General features: G+C 46.4%; 1 protein-coding gene and 1 long non-coding RNA gene across 9 annotated transcripts in view; one reads left to right on the forward strand and one right to left on the reverse strand.

The window, feature by feature from the left end:
* Window positions 1-19,058, reverse strand: part of ASAP1 (ArfGAP with SH3 domain, ankyrin repeat and PH domain 1) — a 311,752-nt gene that overhangs the window by 47,066 nt on the left and 245,628 nt on the right. For all 8 annotated transcript variants that reach the window (XM_072949721.1, XM_072949722.1, XM_072949719.1 and 5 more), the window contains 4 exons: window positions 16,064-16,164; window positions 11,367-11,436; window positions 2,911-2,998; window positions 809-857 (listed from right to left, as the gene is read on the reverse strand). In XM_072949721.1, the coding sequence (XP_072805822.1) occupies window positions 809-857; window positions 2,911-2,998; window positions 11,367-11,436; window positions 16,064-16,164 (308 nt within the window). The remainder of the gene's footprint in view (window positions 1-808; window positions 858-2,910; window positions 2,999-11,366; window positions 11,437-16,063; window positions 16,165-19,058) is intronic.
* LOC140689155 (uncharacterized) lies at window positions 12,616-15,227 on the forward strand. Its single transcript, XR_012064033.1, has 2 exons — window positions 12,616-12,850; window positions 14,344-15,227. It is a non-coding gene; the product is annotated as an uncharacterized lncRNA (long non-coding RNA).

The raw sequence follows: 19,058 nt of genomic DNA on the forward strand, positions 1-19,058 counted from the left end.
GGCACTGGATGGGAAGCCTTACACATTTTATCTCGTCTCAAAATCCTGCAAGGGAGCTAGTTCCCATCTTACTGACAAGAAGGCTGCGGTGGGATGATCTTCCCAAAGTCAAAAAGCCACAAATGAGCAGATTCTGGACTAGAGATCAAGTCCGCCCGACTTTAAACATGCAGTCGCTCTTTCCACTGTATCTGCCTCCTTCCCCGGTGGGATGAGAAGGGTTTCCTTTGTTCAATCCACCGGTCACTTTCACAGGAGGAAGCAACTCAGCGAGGCAGTGCAACCCCCTCCGCGTAACTGGGAGGAAAATGAACGTCTTTCCCTGCAGAATGCCAGGACCTCCTACTCAAAACCAAGTCCTCCACCACCACCACGAGCACCCGGAAAGAGCCCCAAGTGCAGCCATTCCACTCCACCACATGTGAGTCACCTGAACAGGGAGCAAACCCTCCCCAAGTGCAGCTGATGGGATTAAAAAGGAAGAAGGTACGGTCCTTGTCCTCACGAGCTCTAGGTCTCCAGGGGGCTCGGACTGAGCAGGGGGTCCACCCGAGGGCTGCGGGGACCAGAGGAGGGAGCACAACCCTCACGGTGGTGAGGCTTGAGCAGAACCTTGAAGGGGGCACCCAAGTTTCCTGAGCACCCCAGGTGGAGACGGGGCACATGTGAAGGCCCGGAGGTGAGAAACCAGCATGTGGAACCACCAGGAATGGTTCTCAGTAACAGAAAGCAAGCTTTAACGTGTACTGCACAGGAGAGAGGTGCTTTTTAATTTAAGGCATCGTGCCGTTATTTCGAAGCTACTTACGCTACATAATCCTGCTCATCTTCTGCCTGAAAGTGATATGTCCTATTATCTAAAATACAAAAAAGAGAAAAAGGCAAAAACTTAGCAAGCAGAATACCTTCAGGTATAATGCAAATTCTGAAAGTTCCTGGAGGGGGGGACACATTAACAGTAGGATTTTAGTATTATTTTATTTTTGCACCGTTCTGTTTCAGCAGTTACACAATTCACTATGTCAATGTTATTTTCTTGAAGTACAAGAGGAATACAACAAAATAACTGCAAACACCATGGAAACACCTAGTACTTCTTTTGGAAAAATGAGTGCGTGTGACTGGTCACGTGGTATCACTGACAAATCAGAGTGTGTACTGTCAACTTAGTATTTTACTTTTTAATTTGCCTAAAAAGTTTTAACTTTTTAAAATAATTCACTTTCAGAACTGATTCATAACTCACAGGGCAGCCCCGACAAGCAGGCCCATCCTGCCCCAGCTGCTCTCTGGCTGAATCAGGCTTCAGGGAAGAGGGCTCAACCACTGCTGGAGGGTCATCGTCAAGCTGCTACCCAGGTAAGGAGGGCACAGCCTAACTTGGAAAGTTTGGGCAGGTGTACACGAGGGAAGTTTTTCCTTAAAATCTGGATACGTTAGAGTGCTTCAACGTATTCACGCAAACTACCATTCACTTACTAGCCAGTCACCCACTGCGTGACCGCTCCAGGCTAGGCGCATCCCCCCACCCCGCCCCATCTCCCTGAGAGAGACGGTGTGCATGTCCGAGAACACGCCATAGGCACCAGAGCCCACGAGCCTCGGCTGAATCCCTGCTTTACTGCTGTGAGACCTCATGTAAGTCGCTGAACCTCTCTGAGTCTCAGTTTTTTTCTGGTTAAATAGGAAACTGACAGGGCTTTTGTAAGGAGCAGCCACAATGTACGTAGAGCACCTGGCACATATCAGATGTTCAATAATTATTATTGAGGACCTCAGATTCTCAAATTGAGGGGGTCTAAGCTTTCTGAAGTCATAATATAATTCCTACTTTTCTCATCAATAACCCAAGAAATCTCTTGGTCATAAAAAATCATGAGGAATCTGAACGTCAAGAGATGCTGCAGAATCCAGCTTAGCCTCCACCCAGGGAGTCTCACAGCTGACTGTGTCCTTGGGGTTGAGGCTGTTTTTTCCACTCACAGGACTACATCAGAAGGATTTCAAGGGGCAGGAAAGTATTTCTGTGTTCTACATACAGACCGTGCACGCAGGCTGCTGCCCTGCCCCGTGGGGCCTTACAGAGAAGGAACAACTCTGAAGGTTAGTGTTGCAGGATTTCAGAACATCTGTGAGTCATTTTATTGGCGCTGACATCCTTTTCCTTTACAAAGAGGGGGTCCCCTCAGCTACTGTGAGCACACATGGGACCAGTGGAGGCACAGGGAGCCAGCCTAGAGGAGAACCACTCGCCCTCGCTCCGAAGACTGAGAATTCAGGCTATCAGTTGGGGGCTGGGTGGTCGTTACGCACCCTCATCACAGGAGAAGAGCACACTCTGACCGGTGGAGTAAGACAGTGACAGAGTGGTGTCATCGACTCATGAAGTCTGAAGGCAGTTTTGCTTGGAAGCAAGGAAATGACTTTTCCTTTAAGAGCTCGATTTTGCAGGGGTAAAACTCTGGGCAGATCACTTATACAGCTCCAGTGGCACTTGACACCTGCACTGTCAAGTCTGGGTGAGTGTTTCTTACCCACAGGTGCACATCAGAGTCACCTGGGGACCTTATGTCTGGGCCGCACAGCAAAGACTGTCAATCAGCAGATGCAGGAGAGAAACGGGAATGTGCTTAGAAAAATCCCCCCAAGGGGATAAAGCTGTGTCTCATGGTCGAGAACTGGTCTAGGCTACTGTACAAATCTAGATTCGACTGCGGGTCAGATCTGATGCTTTTCTGCCTTCCCACCCGCAGGTGGGCTCCGTGTACAGAGGCCAGGGGGTCTTCCTAGAGCTGCATGTGCAGTAGAGCAAGGACCCCTGCTTGGGACAGCTGCGGCTTCCAACCCAGAGAATGGAAACGGGCAGGTGTCAGAATCCACAGTAACCGACTCGCGAGAAAGAGGACTCACGTGATATCAGGTCAAAAGACTTCTTGTCCTCGGCATTCGGTTTCACCTGACAGGTGAGAAGGTTCAACTTAGCTGGCTGCCTGTTAGACTGGACAAGAGAGAAAAGGGAGAAGTTACGTGCAGCCCTTTCCTCTCCCCTGCAGGCCCAGTGCCCTGGGGGGCAGGTGTGTGGGTTCATGCAATAAATCTGAGAAAGTCTTATTCACCCCATTAAAATTCTGAATCTCCTTAAAGAAGGAAAAAAAATGTCACACAGTACACTACTTATTCTTTTAATTGTTCATAAGTATCCTGGTGATTAATCAGAATGGAACCGAGATAATCCATTTTTCAATGAAGAGGGGGTATGACCCACAGAAATGTGCCTTTCTGGAACTTTCACACAACCAAGCACAAACAGTTGGCACTTTCATTACCGCATCTTACTGGGAAACGCAGCTGAGTGTATTTCCTTCATTCACTCAAGATGACTCCAGTAATCAATCACTCCAAACCTGATCCACAATTTTGGTAGCAAAATGAAATTTACATTGCTTCTCCCAAAAGTACAAGGACAGTTACTACCTGTGAGACATTGCTTAGGGAGCCCCAAAATCCAGAGAGAGGGAAAATCTAACGAGGATTTCCTATCACTTTTCAGCAAATCTCTTGGTCACACGTGTATTTCACACAGAACCTGCAGTATCTAGATAGTCATGCTAATATAGGCTTTGCCCAGAAGGAGTCTCACCATGTAATGTTCTGGTCAACTCTTTCTTGCCCTCCTGCCTGCATTTGTCCAAGGTCACATGCTGGCTAACGGTAAATGCCAGCTTCCTGCAGGGACTCAGCAAGCAGTGAAGTCCTGAGTGTCTGGGCTGGGCTCTAATTGAACAGAAGTCCGCAGCAGTAAGCGATGGAACTCTTTAGCCAGGCCTGTGTACCTGGCCCCAGTGACGGTCATGATTCTGAAAATCTCCATGCCAGAAGCATTTGCACTCAAACAACATGAGTCTTAAGGGAAAACAGAGGGGAAGGAGGTAGGGAGGGGTCCCACCAGTGACTCAGTCAAAGCCCTGCACGACAGAAATAACGTAGGCTCAACATAATTTCAATGACACACCGTCTCTCTCGTTCTCAATAATGGACACTTAATTTCCATTTACCTTTCTATGGCTGCTGGAAAGTTTCTGAGATCTTCTTCTGTGGTTTCAAGGAGATTAGATACAGAAAGCAACATCCCTTGCCCTGAGTCTATCTGTTCCAAGCAAGCTCTCTGGGGGGGGTAAGTGAGAGATCCCCAGGGATTTCATGTTCGGTGCATGTACGTGTGACTTAGACAGGTAAACCAGAAGTAAGGTCCTACACGGGACAGTTCCGCCTAAGGGAAATAGTGCTCAGGAAAGGATTCCTGTCCTGCAGACTGGTTACCAAACCCAGAACAGGGAGGCAGGAGGTCGTGGGCCTGCAAATCTTTCTTAGATTAGACCTGGAGTTTGCTAAAGGCCTCAGACTCCAAAACCAGCAGCTGCAGCCCCAAACTTTACTGGGTCCACTGTACAAGGAACTGTTAGTCCTCATCTTTTTGGGTGTCGATAAAATTGCTGCATTTCCCATATGAAGGGCCAAAGACATCTGACAGACTGAAAAGGCAGCGATGCCAGCTAACGGGGAGACTGTAGAACACTGCATTCCAATTTGGCATGCACACTTAACGGAGGATGCAGAAAAGCCTGGGGAAGATCAAGAGATGATTAAAGGAGTAGAAAATGGGAACTTCGAAGATTGCTTAAAGGCAGCATTTTGTTGGAGGAAAGAGGCTAGGGAGTGACTTAATAACCGTCCTCAAGTACATGAGGGCTGTTATTGGGGAAGGTGGGGCAGCTGTTTTCCATTTGCACCGATGAAGAAGAAATGCACTCAAACTGTGGAAGATCTGAGCCAGACATAAGGAAGAACTTCCCAAACTTCAGTTGATTACACATAATAAGAGGGCTCCAGTTTCTTAACCTAAGTAGAGAAATCGCTTTGAAAATCTTAAGAATTTTTTAGACACCATTCACATTTGTATGTGGCAGAGGGTTAACTAGATGATTTCTTTTTTCTTCCCAAATCTTCCCGACTCCCCGAGTTTCTGAACAGCCTTACCAACAGATACAACCAAGGAACAGCTACAAAATTTTAGAAGAGGGAAAAAACACTCAGTTAAGTATTAACTGATTCAGGAAAATTAAACAGCACCGCTCACCTCTCATTTCAAAGCAAGGGCTACTTCAACATATGTTACCTGAAAACTTCCGACGACAAGGGTCTTGTACAGTTTAAGTCATTCCGTGACTGACCCACAACCTCAATGACGATGACATGTGACAAGGACTCCCTTGGAAGTTTGTCAAGTCGGCTGGACTGACCTTTGCCACATCAACACGCACTTCACTCGACAGACACATCTTGCCTGTACACAGCGTTCTTCCCCCAAATGTGAACTCGAGCAGCAGAGAACACAATTTTTGACAGCTGGCACAGCCGGCGTGGCCAGCACCGAGCCTGGGAACACCAGGCGCTGGAGTGGGCCGCTCAGTCCATGGATCAAGGCGCTGGCAGCCTCAGAATCACTGCAGCAATAAATGGAACTTGAGGTTTGTGTAACTTTCCAGAACTTCCCGGTCCTTTCTGGGCATTTAGTACTAATGTATACGTGTACTGATTAAAGAAGGCAGACTCTGCTGGCGGCTCAGCAGGCTAAAATCATGAGACCGGATGACCTGCCCCGGGCTACATCACTGTGGAACAGTTTAGGAAATGCTTTCATACTAAGTCCAGGGAAGGAAAAAAACAAAAGGAAGAAAACTAAGGTAACGTGTATGTTCTGAGTCCTCAATGATGATGATTCCTACCACGCTCAGAATAAAAACCCTGTTGGTACCAGCACCACTCATACTGCTTACAGGCTCCTTCCGACTTTAGCTCCCGCTGATCTGCCGCGCCCCCTGCTGGCGGTGAAGGGCACTGGCCTCCCTCCCGCGCCTCCCTGATCACTCTCCAGGCCTCTCCCCATCAGCACCATCCTGCCAGCCACCCTCCCCTGACTTGCTACCCCCTCGCAACTGCTGTGCTGACCTCCTGCTTCTTGTCTTTCTTCTCACGAAGAGCAGAACTTTTTCTGTTTTGTTCTCTAAGATGTGTCTGGCCTATAGTGAGCACTCAAAAAATACTGAATAAATGAACCCACTCCAGGTGCCTCACATGCACTATCTCATGTACTACCTGTGAGGAAATGAAGTCTTTTTAGTCTCTTTTACTAAGTAAGATGAAGAGACGGAGGCACAGGGAGGTTAACCAACGTCCCTAACTGCCCCCAGGAAGGAAGCAGCCGAGCCTGGAGCAGAGCCCAGGCTGGAGTGGACCAGAGCCCCGCTCCTTCCCTCTGGGTCCCTGGGGAAGACAGCCACACGATGGCCCTCAGGGGAAGCCCGGAGCCCAGCCCACAAGACCACCTCCTTCTGAGAAGAGAAAGGATTAGATAAAAACAGAGCCAAGGTTCCAAAGACTAACTTCTATTTTAGTATCTTCTCAGGTCATTTGACTTCCATGATAGATGAAAAGAGAAATTCTCGAAGCCTATTAGGAATCCCTATTCCCTTGTCCTTTTGACAAGATATTTATGAAACCTCCACCACAGCTAAGCCTGTATAAAGAGCAGGTGGTCTGCGCCACCAAGCAGCCATGGGGCCCGACCCTGGGCCTAGGACGACGGGCCCGGGGCCCGAGCTGGAGAGCACTGAGGACTTCTGCAGGCCCCAGAGGCAGCCCCGGCCCTGGGTGAGGACTCGGAGGAGTAGGTTCACCTGGGGGGCGAAAGGGACAAGGCAGTAGGTGACGCGGAGGGAGCAGCAGGGAGGGCGCTGCACGTGGGCTGAGGACTCACAGCCTGTCCCAGGGGCTCGGGCCACTGCAGGGAGCTGGTCAGAGGAGTGACCAATTCGACTTGCATTCAGAGGGGTGGCTGGTGGAGAAGGCCGAGAAAGCAAGCTTGATGAGTAATGATGGGGGCCCGATTAAAGCGATGGTCGTGGTACTGAGGGCTGGACACTCAAGATACAGCTAAAAAGAGGCTTTTAATACAAAATTCAAAAAGGAGCCTCTACACAGCGAGTGGCTCAGCCGGGCCCAGTATCTGAGCGGTAAGTGGAGGGAAGGCCCCGCCCCTGCAGGCCCTGCTGGTGAGCCGCATCCTTCAGAAGCGACGAGGGCTCTACTCCAAATAGTCATGAAGCCTTTCAAAAATGAAGGCTGTGACAATGAGTATATACATGTTCATGTATAACTGAAAAACTGTGCTCTACACTAGAATTTGACACAACACTGTAAAATGATTATAAATCAATAAAAAATGTTAAAAAATAAAAAAATAAATAAAAAGGTAAAAAAAGTGAAGGCTATTATTATGGTTGTTCTCTGAAACTGAGGCTTATCCTTTTATAGACTTTTCTTTTTATTAAAAGAATGCATATTCACTGAAGAAACACGAGGAGACAAAGTGCAATAAAGAAACTCAGCGTTACTTGTTAACCTCACTTTTACACCCAGAGATAGTCCTTGTTAATACCCCAACTTTAACAAGACGTGAGGGTGAAGTGTCTGCTTTTAGAAAACACAGGTTGGTTCAACTTGTATATACTGATTTGCAAATGGCTTTTTTCAATTAACAACATACCCAGAAGTGTTCGTTTTACACGGGCACGTGTGCACACGCACACATGGCAAAGCCATGCACAGGTTTCTGGTTTTTGAAAACGTTCCCACTCTGGACACGCTCCATGAACAGAAGTGATGTAGATACCAGCCCTCTGACACAACGCGCTGCCGCCCAAAACAGAAGATGCCGCTCAGCTAGGAAAGTCGGCAGAAGCACGTGCAGAAACAGGATGAATCGATTCTGATGAATGTGTCTGCGTCTCCGGAAAGAAAACAAACACCACACGTCTGTCCTTAGACAGCCCAGCACCACGGGGAAGTGTTTTCGCTGGAAGTGTGAAGTTGTCAGCGTAGGCCTACTTCTGTTAGCACAAAACAGCTGCTATTGGAATTAGTCTCCAGAAATGAAATTACGTCCCCCCACCCTGCTGAATTGGTCTGCTTCACAAACAAGAAGTGAACATCATTAATTACTTGGGAAGTAAGCCTGACCCAGCCAGGCTGAGGCTGCTGGGTAGAAAGAGGTAAAGATAAAATAATAAAGCTCTCCTCACCTCCTAGGCTAGTCCTTGGTAACAGAGCTGCTCAGATCCTTATAGTCATTTCAATTTTTGTTCAATAAATAATATTTATTTAGACACCTACTACGCCCTAGAGGGACAAATATGTTTGGCATACAATCAGTAACCACAGTAACCTGCCTGGCAAGAAGTTAGGTACATGCTAAACACCTATCTCTGCAGAGATCTTATCTCCAAAACTTCAGTACATTAAACTTATGGCTTCTGGAAAGTACTTGGTTTTTTGTGGGGCAAGGGACTAGTTTTCATTTATTGGACACCTAAACTGCTCAGGACTTTATGCAAGTTTCATTACTCCACTTCTGCAATAACTCTGTGAGCCAAGAACCGTGCTGTACCCATTTTACACATGAGGAAACTGAGAGTCAGGAAGCTGACAGTAAACTGACCAACGTTTTATAGATAGTAAGCAAAGCTGGGATTTACATAAATTTCTTCCCAGAGCTGTTCCCATTTGTCATACTGTTTCCATGTCAAGGGAAGTCTCTGGGACATTTGCAGAGCTAGTGAAAACATCTTTCCTTTTTTACCTTTGTCTGATTCTTCCTTCCCTGGAATGGCCAGTTACTTCATTTCCCCTCCAGATCACTTAACACTCCTGCTGAGAAATCCCACTCATTCTTGACCTGTTCCACCTTCCACAATTCCCATCCTGTGGCCACAATTAAAGATACCCCCATCCCCTCAGTGACCCTTCAGACAGCTCAGTGGAGAAGGAGCTGATCACCTAACTGAACTAATTCATCCTAGAGTGTGAATGACTATGAATTCCCTTAAACCTCCCAATCATTTAAACCATAGGACTGATTTCTAGTTGGTAGAATGTGTGTGTGCGTGCAAGATATACTTATAAATGGTGGTTTTCTTGACAATCTCTTATTGCAGTAACAAACTTGTCGTTTTACTTCTGAGAGTATGTTCTGCTCTAGAATCAACATTAAACAATGCTATAATGTAAATACAAAAAAAAAAAAAGAGGTTACTGGGGCTCCTGATAAGAAATTGGGGTGATGTTACTGCAACTGACCAGAGTGCTAGTTGGTCATCATTTAGTCATTTCCACAAACATTTAGAGTGCCTACTATTTGCCAGTATGTAGCATTTGGGCCAGAAGAGAACTTTTAAACTCATATTTCCTATTTAACTGCAGTAACCACTTTAATCCATGCCTTGTTATCCAACAAGAGTTCAGACACCGAAAACCCTCTAACTTAGGATGGCTGTATGAGGTGCGTTAACTTGATGATAAAGCGTGTGAGTTACGGAGTATGTCTTTAAATAAGTATTCTCGTTACATTTTATCAACTAAATGGTCACTGAGTTGCTGAGACAAAAATTTCTAACAGGCTTCTAATCACCCTTACAAATAGACGGCAGTTAATCAAAACGAGGGCGGCAGCAGCATCCTGACAATTACACAGCATTTACTTGTGCCAGACCCTGTGCTCAGTGTTTCCTATGTATTTACTTTTAGGGTAGTTGTGAAGATTAAGGGATAAGCACTATTATTGTTATTCCATTTGACAGATGAGGAAACCAAGGCACAAAACGGTTAAGTAACTCTGCCTTTAGGCTCAAATCAAACAGATGCCCCGGTCCATCCTCATGGACACTAAACACTGCAGCCGATGTGATGTTTGCTGTTGATTAGACCCTGAGGAAAACTCAGAAACCCCTGGCTTGGCCACAATACTATGTTTGGCAGGGAAGAAAAAGGGAGGGTGGAACTTCTCGTACGCAGTGCTGCTCACTCGCTCCACCCTCTCGGTGATCTCCCCTCACCCGAGCCGCCTCCCCCACAGCAGGTTCTAAAGAAGGGCAAGTAGGTGAAGAGGATAAGGCCATTACATAACCTGTCAAAATGTGTACTGATGAATAAAATGCCACCCGTAGCAACACGGATGGACCTGGGGATCGTCATGAAGTGAAGTAAGCCAGAAAGAGAAAGAAAAACACCGTATGACATCACTTATAGGCGGGATCTAAAAAACGACACAAATGAATTTATTTACAAAACAGACTCACAGACACAGAAAACAAACTTATGGCTATGGAGGGTGGAAGAAATAAATTAGGAGCTTGAGATTTGCAGACACCAACTGTATATATAAAATAGATAAATGACAAGTTTCTACTGTACAGCACAGTGAACTATATTCAGTATCTTACAGTAACCTACAATGAAAAAGAACATGAAAAGGAATATATGTATGTATATGTAGGACTGAAAGATGATGCTGTACACCAGAAACTGACACATCACTGTAAATCAACTATACTTCAAAAAAACCCCACAAAGCTCGCTGAAGACCTGCCATGAGACGAATCCAAGGCAAGAAGGATGTGGAGTCTGGGCACACACAGCACATCTTTGACTAAAAACTTCCCCTTCTACATAAAGTCAAATGGTCGGCACTTTTCACTTTAGCGCATTTAACCTGAAAAACACTCCCTTGGAGTGGAGAAGGCATGACATTTCCCCTGGGGCTTCTCTAGTTTTTGTCTCTGCTCACACACAAGACAGACTTCACTCAGCCACTAAAAATCGGAAAGTATCAGACACAAAGTGGGCTCAGGAAAGTCAACTGGAGACCAGGCACGACCACATCCAGGCAACTGCTGAACACATGCTCCAACCACACCTCACGGGGCAGCGGCTGAAACGTCTCTTGTGACTCCAGTTGCTTGAAGGGCACCGTTCTAACTGCTGCAGCCCCAGGACCCCCCGGACGCCTCTGGAACGTGCCCCGAGGTAGGTCCACTTTGTAGCTGCCCAGGAATACACGTGACCCAAGAGAGGCCACACTGAAGTTCTGATCACACTGTGACATTGTAACATGCACTGTTTCACTTCCTACGTTACTTGTTCCTTCCGCCATCTTTATAATTCAGAGAACTTTAGGTTTTCCAGACAACCAGTAATACTTCCCCTAAGATAAGATTATAAAGTAAAAGAGTACCTGATGCGCTTTGGGGGAGCAGAAGACAAAAAGTTCTGGTGGAACAAGAGAATGAGGCAGGACACTGGAGGAGAAGAGAGGGCCACTTTCTTTTGTAAAGAAAGAGCCTAAATCCTCTGACCCACTCCGTACATTAAACACACCTGGGGAAGTTTTCAGGGCTGGTTACACCACGGGCGTGCTTTCCAGTCCACGCAGCCAGAAGGCATCACAGAAGGGAAACCAGCAGCACACTTACTGTGGCGTGGGAGATGGTCAGAATCCCGTTCTTGACGGCGCACTTCCTTCTCTGCCACACTTTCCGGATCCTAAAGAGGGAGTCAAACACAGAGTAGTATGGTAACCGGTTCACGCAACTGTACAGGGTCACACGTAATAATCATTACCAAGAAAAAACCCACCAACCCCAAACCAAAAACCAGAGAACCTGGGTGCCTTTTATTATCCAGCTGGAGAGTGATTCAGACTAGTAGGCAGGTACAAGGATGCTCGTTCGAGCATTGTTTTTGATGGTGAAAACAGGGAGCAATAGAAACAACAGAAATCGAATAGCAGGAGAATGAATAAACACATTATCATTATATTCACACTACAGAGTATTACATAGGCGTTTAGAAGAATAAAGTAGCTGCCTATGTGCTGACAGATTTAGATTTTTAAAGCACACCAATGGCTGAAAAAGCAAGCAGCTTTAAGATAAATCAGGAACCATCTAGTCATGTTAAAATTTCAGACTATAAGACAGCGCTCCAAATTTTCTACGGGCATATACATTTATGCACAAATGTACAGGGAGGGCCTGGAGAGGGATACCACTCTGACGAAAGTACTCCACCCTGGGGAGATGGCTCAGATCTGTATTAGGGATGGCACTAAGGAGACTTTAACCATTATCTGTGAATCTTTTACAAGCAGGTTGTATTGATCTACTGCTTCTGTAATTAAAATTAGATTTTAAAAATTAGGAAAGTAACTTAAGGTTTTTGTCATACAAGGAAGAGTGGGAGTGGGGATGCCTCTGGATACAGAGAAGCAGCTCAGGGTCTGGGGCTCAAAGACAGATCAGCGTCATTTTTGGTGACCTGTCAACCTCTCCTCCAGCGTCCTTCAGAGCTAAGATGGTACCTCAATGCCCCTATAAGAGAATCGTTCGTGATTCTTTGGGGAAAGTCAACCTTGGCCAAACTTTCACAAGTGGCTACGAGTGACAGGCACTGAAAAATGGGAACCGATGATGCTGAAGGGTGGAAAAAGCCAAACAGGACTAATTTCAACTTGGAGAAGTTTTTTGGTGAAGCTCCAGATACAGGGGAGAGACTGCACGTGAGGCGGGTTCATACCCCTACGGGCAGGTACAAAAGCACGCGCTGAGATCACTCCCATCAGGTGAACAGAAGTGAGCGGGGGACAGCGATTCTCCAGGCCAGGAGAAGGCGGCCCAGGCCTTCTGTTACCATGGAAACCAACATCAGCAGCGAAGGCCGCGGGAGCGTCTCCCAGGCATTTAAAGTGACGTCCTCCTGTGTCTCCTTTTCCTTCTCAAACTATTCTTGTAAGAAACCTGCCACAATACGCATTTAAAAGAAACCCTGAACACAGAGAATACTGTCTTCTTGTGTATGAAGCCACTAGAAGCACGTTTCCAGAGGGAAATAAGAATCTGACACCATCTGACTAAAAGTAAACTGAACATGCTGATCAAACTGCTAATCTCCTCTGGAGGTAATGAAACACTACTAATTCGTAAACTACCCTAAGATCATAGCTAAACCACACCTTCCCCTGAAGCACTGACTAGGGGAAAGCTGGGTGAGAGGTGATTATTCGTCAGATAATCAGACCTGTGTTTGGTTAACGTACCCCCGCGACACATCCCTCGGGCCACGGACCCCAGAAACTCACTTTCCTTGTCTGTATCAGGACAAGGTCCACCTTCGAGACTACTTTGAAAAAGTATATGTAAAGCAACTGCTCCTTTGCCTCTCAACAAATACCATTGGACTATACAGTTTACAAATTGCCTTTAAACATTATAAATTGCTTTTCAAATTGTATAAAAATCCTTTAAGTGACAAGGAGTATTCCAAGCCCAAGGTCGAGAAATCACTCGTGCAAACGGTCCTTAGGAGAAAAATCACACAACACGTCAGCAGCCGGCTCGGGCAGGTGCGCTCGTCCTCACACATACATACGCGTTTCCATTTTCTCTCTTCCACAGAAAGCAAACACAAGCAACTTGGGGTTACCATTTTTTATCTTTTCTGCCTGTGCAATTATTAGGTTGGGCCACCCAACTTCCAATCTCCTTCCCAACTGTAAGATGCAACAGTTCTTTCCTCATCTCTTCCCAACAGATGGTAGGCAGGACGAGGATGAGGACCGCCTCTCACCTCCCTTTACCTTCCAGCATCTAGCCTCGGCCTCTAGAGTGCTGAATAAATGTGTGCAGAATGAGTGCATGAAGGCAGGACAGATCAAAGGCTGGCGGAGTCAGGGGTGTGAGCTTATGCCAATTTAAGCCTTGTGTATCCCAAGGGTGAGCAACAGAAGCAGTGCCCCTCTGCAATACGAAAGGGAGATACTGTGGTATTAATTCAGAAGGCCCAGGTTGAAATTGGGCTCTTACACTTACTGGCTATATGATCTTAGTCAAATGACTGAATCACTCTGGATAAGTTGCCTTACCTATAGAAAGTGTCAAAGGAGGCGACTGAGAGGTACCTGGCGGTGTCTGGCAGGCACACAGCAGATGCTCACAGCATGATACCTTCCTTGAACATTGTAAGGTTTGAACTATGCAAGACCCATGAAGACTCTGCTGACTTATCCTGGGCATGCAGCTATTAACCACTTCACTTAGAAACAGGCGACTCTAATTCCAAGAAAATCATGCTGACTTTAGGTGAGTATTGTTAAAAATATGTCTGTTCTGTGCTTCTGCTTCAAAAGATGTGTAACAGTCCACTGTTGCCTGCAACAGAATACACACTAACTTTCCATTTGATGGCAGAGTAACAGGTCACCACCGTCCTAAGTGACGCCTGCACCACTGGTGTGCAGGATAAGGGAGCCGAGCCCGAGATTACAGGATTAATAGTTTATGTAGTAACGTTAGGTATCATGCAGCCTGGGCTACAATCTGGTCACTGTGTCAGTTAAGAGGAGCCCAGTTTAAAGCTGTGATTGTGGCATTTCTTCTCTTTTTCTCTTTGCAGGACTTAATAGTTTGCTGGGGAGGCTTCTGTTTCTTCGCGTTCTGTTCCAGCGAATCCCGCCGGCCCTACTGTCATCGTCCAGAATCTGACCGCCTTTTACTTTTGCCCCTGTGCTGCTGTCCCCGCGGCCTCCCACCAGCTCTGCTCTGGGTGTCTGCAGCAGCCTTCACCAGTCTCTCTGCTTCTGCTCTTATACCAGTTCTGGTACAGGAGAGAAGCTTTCCGGACACGTCAGATGATGGCAGTCCTCTTAGTAAAACCCTCCCACGACTCCTCGTCTCACTCAACGGTTCCCGAAGCCCGTGTGGGCTGGTGCCCGCCCCCTCTGACCTTGTGTCCTCTGACCCCTGGCTCTCCCTGTTCTCCTAAGTGTCATCACACAGAAGCCCGCTCCTGCCACCCCTCTCCCCCAGGTCTCCATCTAGATCGCCCCCTCACTTCCTGCAGGTCTTCCTCGATGACCCCGTACACGGCAAGCACCATCCTTACGTGCCCTGTGTGCCCTGCCTCCTCCCTTTCCATTCTCCACAGCATCTGTTACCATCCGACCCCTGGACATTCCTTCTTCATTGCCTGTCTCCCTGCACAGAATGTAGTAAGCTCTGTAAGAATAAGGACTTTCTCTGGTTCAGTGCTATATTCCCAGCGTCTACCACAGTGCCTGGCACGTAGCAGGACTCCCAAAGGAGATCTGCTGAATGCACGAGGAGGAGGATGAGCAAGACTCACAGTGAACCCAGAAGTGTGCAATTTTAACAAACAGATTAAAACAAAATGAAAGTGACTTCGATAAAGGCAAGGAGCACACAGCCACGAACGGTCAGAAGACAAGAAGCTTTCTTTTAAAAAAAGATGAGAAATAGTAAAGCGGATAATGAAGATTCTATTCGTGTTCCTCCTGTGAAGTAGAATCATTTGTTCAAGCAACAGAAAGAAGGTGTGTGGCAGGACTGGGGAGGAAAAGGGCACAAGATGTGGCTGGAGAGGGAGGCAGGGGTGAGACCCACATGCATCAGGGAGTCACTGGAGCACTGCAAGCATGGGAATGGCCTGCTGTGCTTTGTGGAGAAGGGGACGGGTGAGTGACACAGAGACCAGTTATGAGGCCACCAAAACAGTCCAGGAGAGGCGATGGTGGCTCTTCCTAGAGCAGGGTGGCAGAGCTGGCAGGACATGTTAGAAATGGAAGAGCAGTATGAAAACGAATATATACGTACATGTGTGACTGGGACATCAGTGCTGTGCACCAGAAATTGCCACACTGTAACTGATGATACTTCAATTAAAAAAAGTAAAAAAAAAAGAAAAGAAAAAAGAAATGGAAGAGTGTGTAATGAGGTTGGCTGTGGTGCACAAGGGAAGAGGGGAGTCACAGATGACTCTGGGGGCTGGGAGCTGGGGCCTGGGGCGTCCGGCAGGGAAAGTTGCAGTGAGAAAAACCAGGGACGTGGGCGAGCGTGGAGCCGGCGAGAACGTGCTGGTCCTACTCAGTCCCTGCCGTCCTCAAACTGCACGTTACAGTCACAGGGGCCGCTTGGGGACCACAAAACAGTTACTGCTTCTTCTAAAGACAGCAGGTTCAGCCTGAGACTCACCTGAGGACAGCAGGGTCCCTGAGGTCTGAGGCTGGTGCATCAGACACCACGTAAGAGTGTCTCCCGATGGGAGAGGCGGGGACACACTCCCAGGCCCCTACACCCCAGGCTGGCCCCACACCTACCCATCACTCTTCTTCAGCAGGTACCCCTTCTTCTCACTGCCGTACTCCTTGTTGCCCTGGAGCTGATGCATGCTGTACCCTCCCTGCCGGCTCTGGGAATCCTGGAAAGGAGAAGGCGTGGATTAGACAGATGCTGGAGAAAATCCTCAAGTCCTTGACTCTACTCTGCCACAGAGCCCTTGCCCGTTGGTCTGGGGCTAAGAGAATGATGGACCTTTAAGAGACGTCAGGTCCTCGGCTTTATTTTCGAGGAGGAAACTGGGCAGGTGAGCAGTCGTCAGAGTCACAGGCAAGTCCAAAGGAGAGCCAGGGCCCGGGGTTCGGATCTCCTGTTTCTAGTTCAGAACTCAGCTCTACTACAAACACACTGCAGTGACCCACTACTCAGCGACTCCAGCCAGTTCACACCGGCAGCAGAGGCGAGCAGAGGAAGAACTGAAGGGGCCCCCTGGTGCATGCACCCCGAGAATGCTCCCCTTCGGGACCGCCTCTCTGTCCTGCTAAAATGCCTGCGATGGAGAGGACACCCTTGGTGTGAGGTACTAAGAACTGCCATAAAATTCTTGTTTTGTAACTAAATAGTGCTCTGCAAAAATATACCTATAACCATGCTTTTGATTTAAAGAGATGACTCTATGGCAGTGAAAAGTGACAGGGTGATAAGGGTTGATGAAAGGACAAAGATGCCAGCCAGCTTAATCTGACATCAGCATTCCCACAGATGCTCCCCTCATTTCTAAAGACTGCACGAGCAGACGCCGCCCCTGCACTGTGGAAATGTGAGAAATAAACTAACAATGCTGAACTGTAGGATGAGAACACGGGGCTTTAGACACGGAAGTGGGACAACACATTCTCACAAAAAGTATTGACTTACTCTCCTAGACTTCGATCAGGAAGGGCAACAGCAAGAGGAAAAAAAAGGCAGAACATTTGAAAATACAGTTAATTTCATTGATAGTCTTAGTATCTATAATTTAAGCACTTTTTATAACACAGAGAAAACATCACTGTAAAGATAAGACCAGATCTCTCTCACACGCACAGCCTTTAGAATCATGATAAACGCTGGGTGAGGAGACAGTAAAAATATCTTGATCAAGTTTCATTTCAGGTCATTTGAGAATAGGGAGAAAAAGCTGAAATGGGAGAGCATGAGGTTCGCACACTTCACCAAGATAAAATGGTTAGCAAACCTCAAAGTGTGTGTAAAGGTGATCGACACCTCAGTGAAACCCAGTTAATTACCCAGAAAAATCTAAAAAAAGTGACACATTGTAGGAAGATCCTTGGTTTTCCAAGTGAAGACAACTTAATAATAGTAATATCCAGTTCATAAGTGGCCCCTGAGACATGACGGTGAGGAGGCAGGAGGCTGAGCAGCCCTTGCTGACAGACTGCTTCATACTCTGTAAACGTGTCGCGAAGGCATTCCCTACATATATTGCCTAAATTAACTTTCGCCTACATTAACGTTATGTTCCGAAGAACAAACAGATCGGACAGGCCTTGCTTTACATCAAACATGGTTTCAAAGGTGAATAAAGTGGCTGAACCCTAGGCTTTGACCTCAGAAGCCTATTCCATGAAGCCAAACAGGAGGAAAGCCATACAATTCAGAAGCAGCATCAACAATCCTAAATTACCTACGACTGCGTTCTATGGCCTCAGGAAGTCACACAAAGGACTATTTCTGTACTTGCAGAAATGATGGCTTATCAGCGCTCTCCAGATAAACGAAAAGAGGATTCTCTTTGGCGAGAAACTAAATCTTGGAGAACTGTTAACACTATTAACAATTAATTAAACAAAACAAAACACAACTGAAGGAATGAAATAGGTTCTGAATCCTCTGATAGCACAGTAGACATCACCATGTACTGAGGAAAGAGAAACTCAAATGAGAAACTCATTCAGGCAAACAATTTTAAAACTCAATTTAAACAATGAACTTAAAACCTTGGAGAAATTCCATGATGTGAGCAGAGATGTAAACCGTACAGTGAGCTACAGTATTATTTTTTGGTTTAATTTCCCGTTCTCTATTACCGTACAAATTACCTTACTTTCTTATTAGAAAATCTTATTAACATACAAAATGCATTTTTAAGGAGTAAAATCTCAAATCTTTTAGAACTGTAAGCCATTACACCCTTATTGACTTAATGGGTTATAAATGTTTCTGGCATCCAATTTAAAACTAAACCTCTGTTTATGGAAGCTTCAAATTTCTAACGTAAGGTATGAATGGAGTGGGCGAAGAATTCCTCCTGGGTGCCAGGTTCCAAGGTGTCAGACAACGCACCAGACACTGCGAGAGGAGAGCAAAACCCAGACCCTGCAAACTCCGATGGGCTCCTGAGACAGACTCAAATAAAAAGTGGAGGTTTTGGAATAGTTTATGGATAGTATCATCAAAAATAAAGTATTTTCAACTCCAACAATTGTACAGCCAATAGTTCTTTTGGGAGATTAGGCTATTGTAAAAGCTTAAGAAAATTAACTGCATAGAAAATCTGCGAAAAGTCAACAATTTTGACAGGAAAAAAAAATGAGTCGACTAAAAATCCAAGGATCCTATTTACATCTCAAATTTTCAGAGCTTCCTTTAATGGAGTCAGGTTGAGCCTGGTGGGGTGAGGAGGCTGAATGATTTAACGGGTGCTTTTAATTTCTCAGGTCCTTTTCTTTCCACACTTTGTGATAAGAGATAATACACAGCATGAGAACGGGATAGGCACGCTGTGAAAGATCCGTTTTAGCTGTAAAACACTCTGGACATGGTGCTAATGCAAACCCATCATTTACTAATCTGGAGTGGAAGTCAAACAGACCATGTACATTTATTTCCTCATGAACACAAGGAGGCCCGTATGCAGCTGCAGTCTCCAGCACGAGTAGAATCCAGCAGTCCCTACACAAAATGAAAGGGACCCTAACAGTCCTTTTCTTTTTCAAGAAAGCTTCCACACAGGAAGGAGGGAATCCCAAGTGA

The sequence above is a fragment of the Vicugna pacos genome, chromosome 25, assembly GCF_048564905.1.
Source record: "Vicugna pacos chromosome 25, VicPac4, whole genome shotgun sequence".
NCBI lineage: Eukaryota > Metazoa > Chordata > Mammalia > Artiodactyla > Camelidae > Vicugna > Vicugna pacos.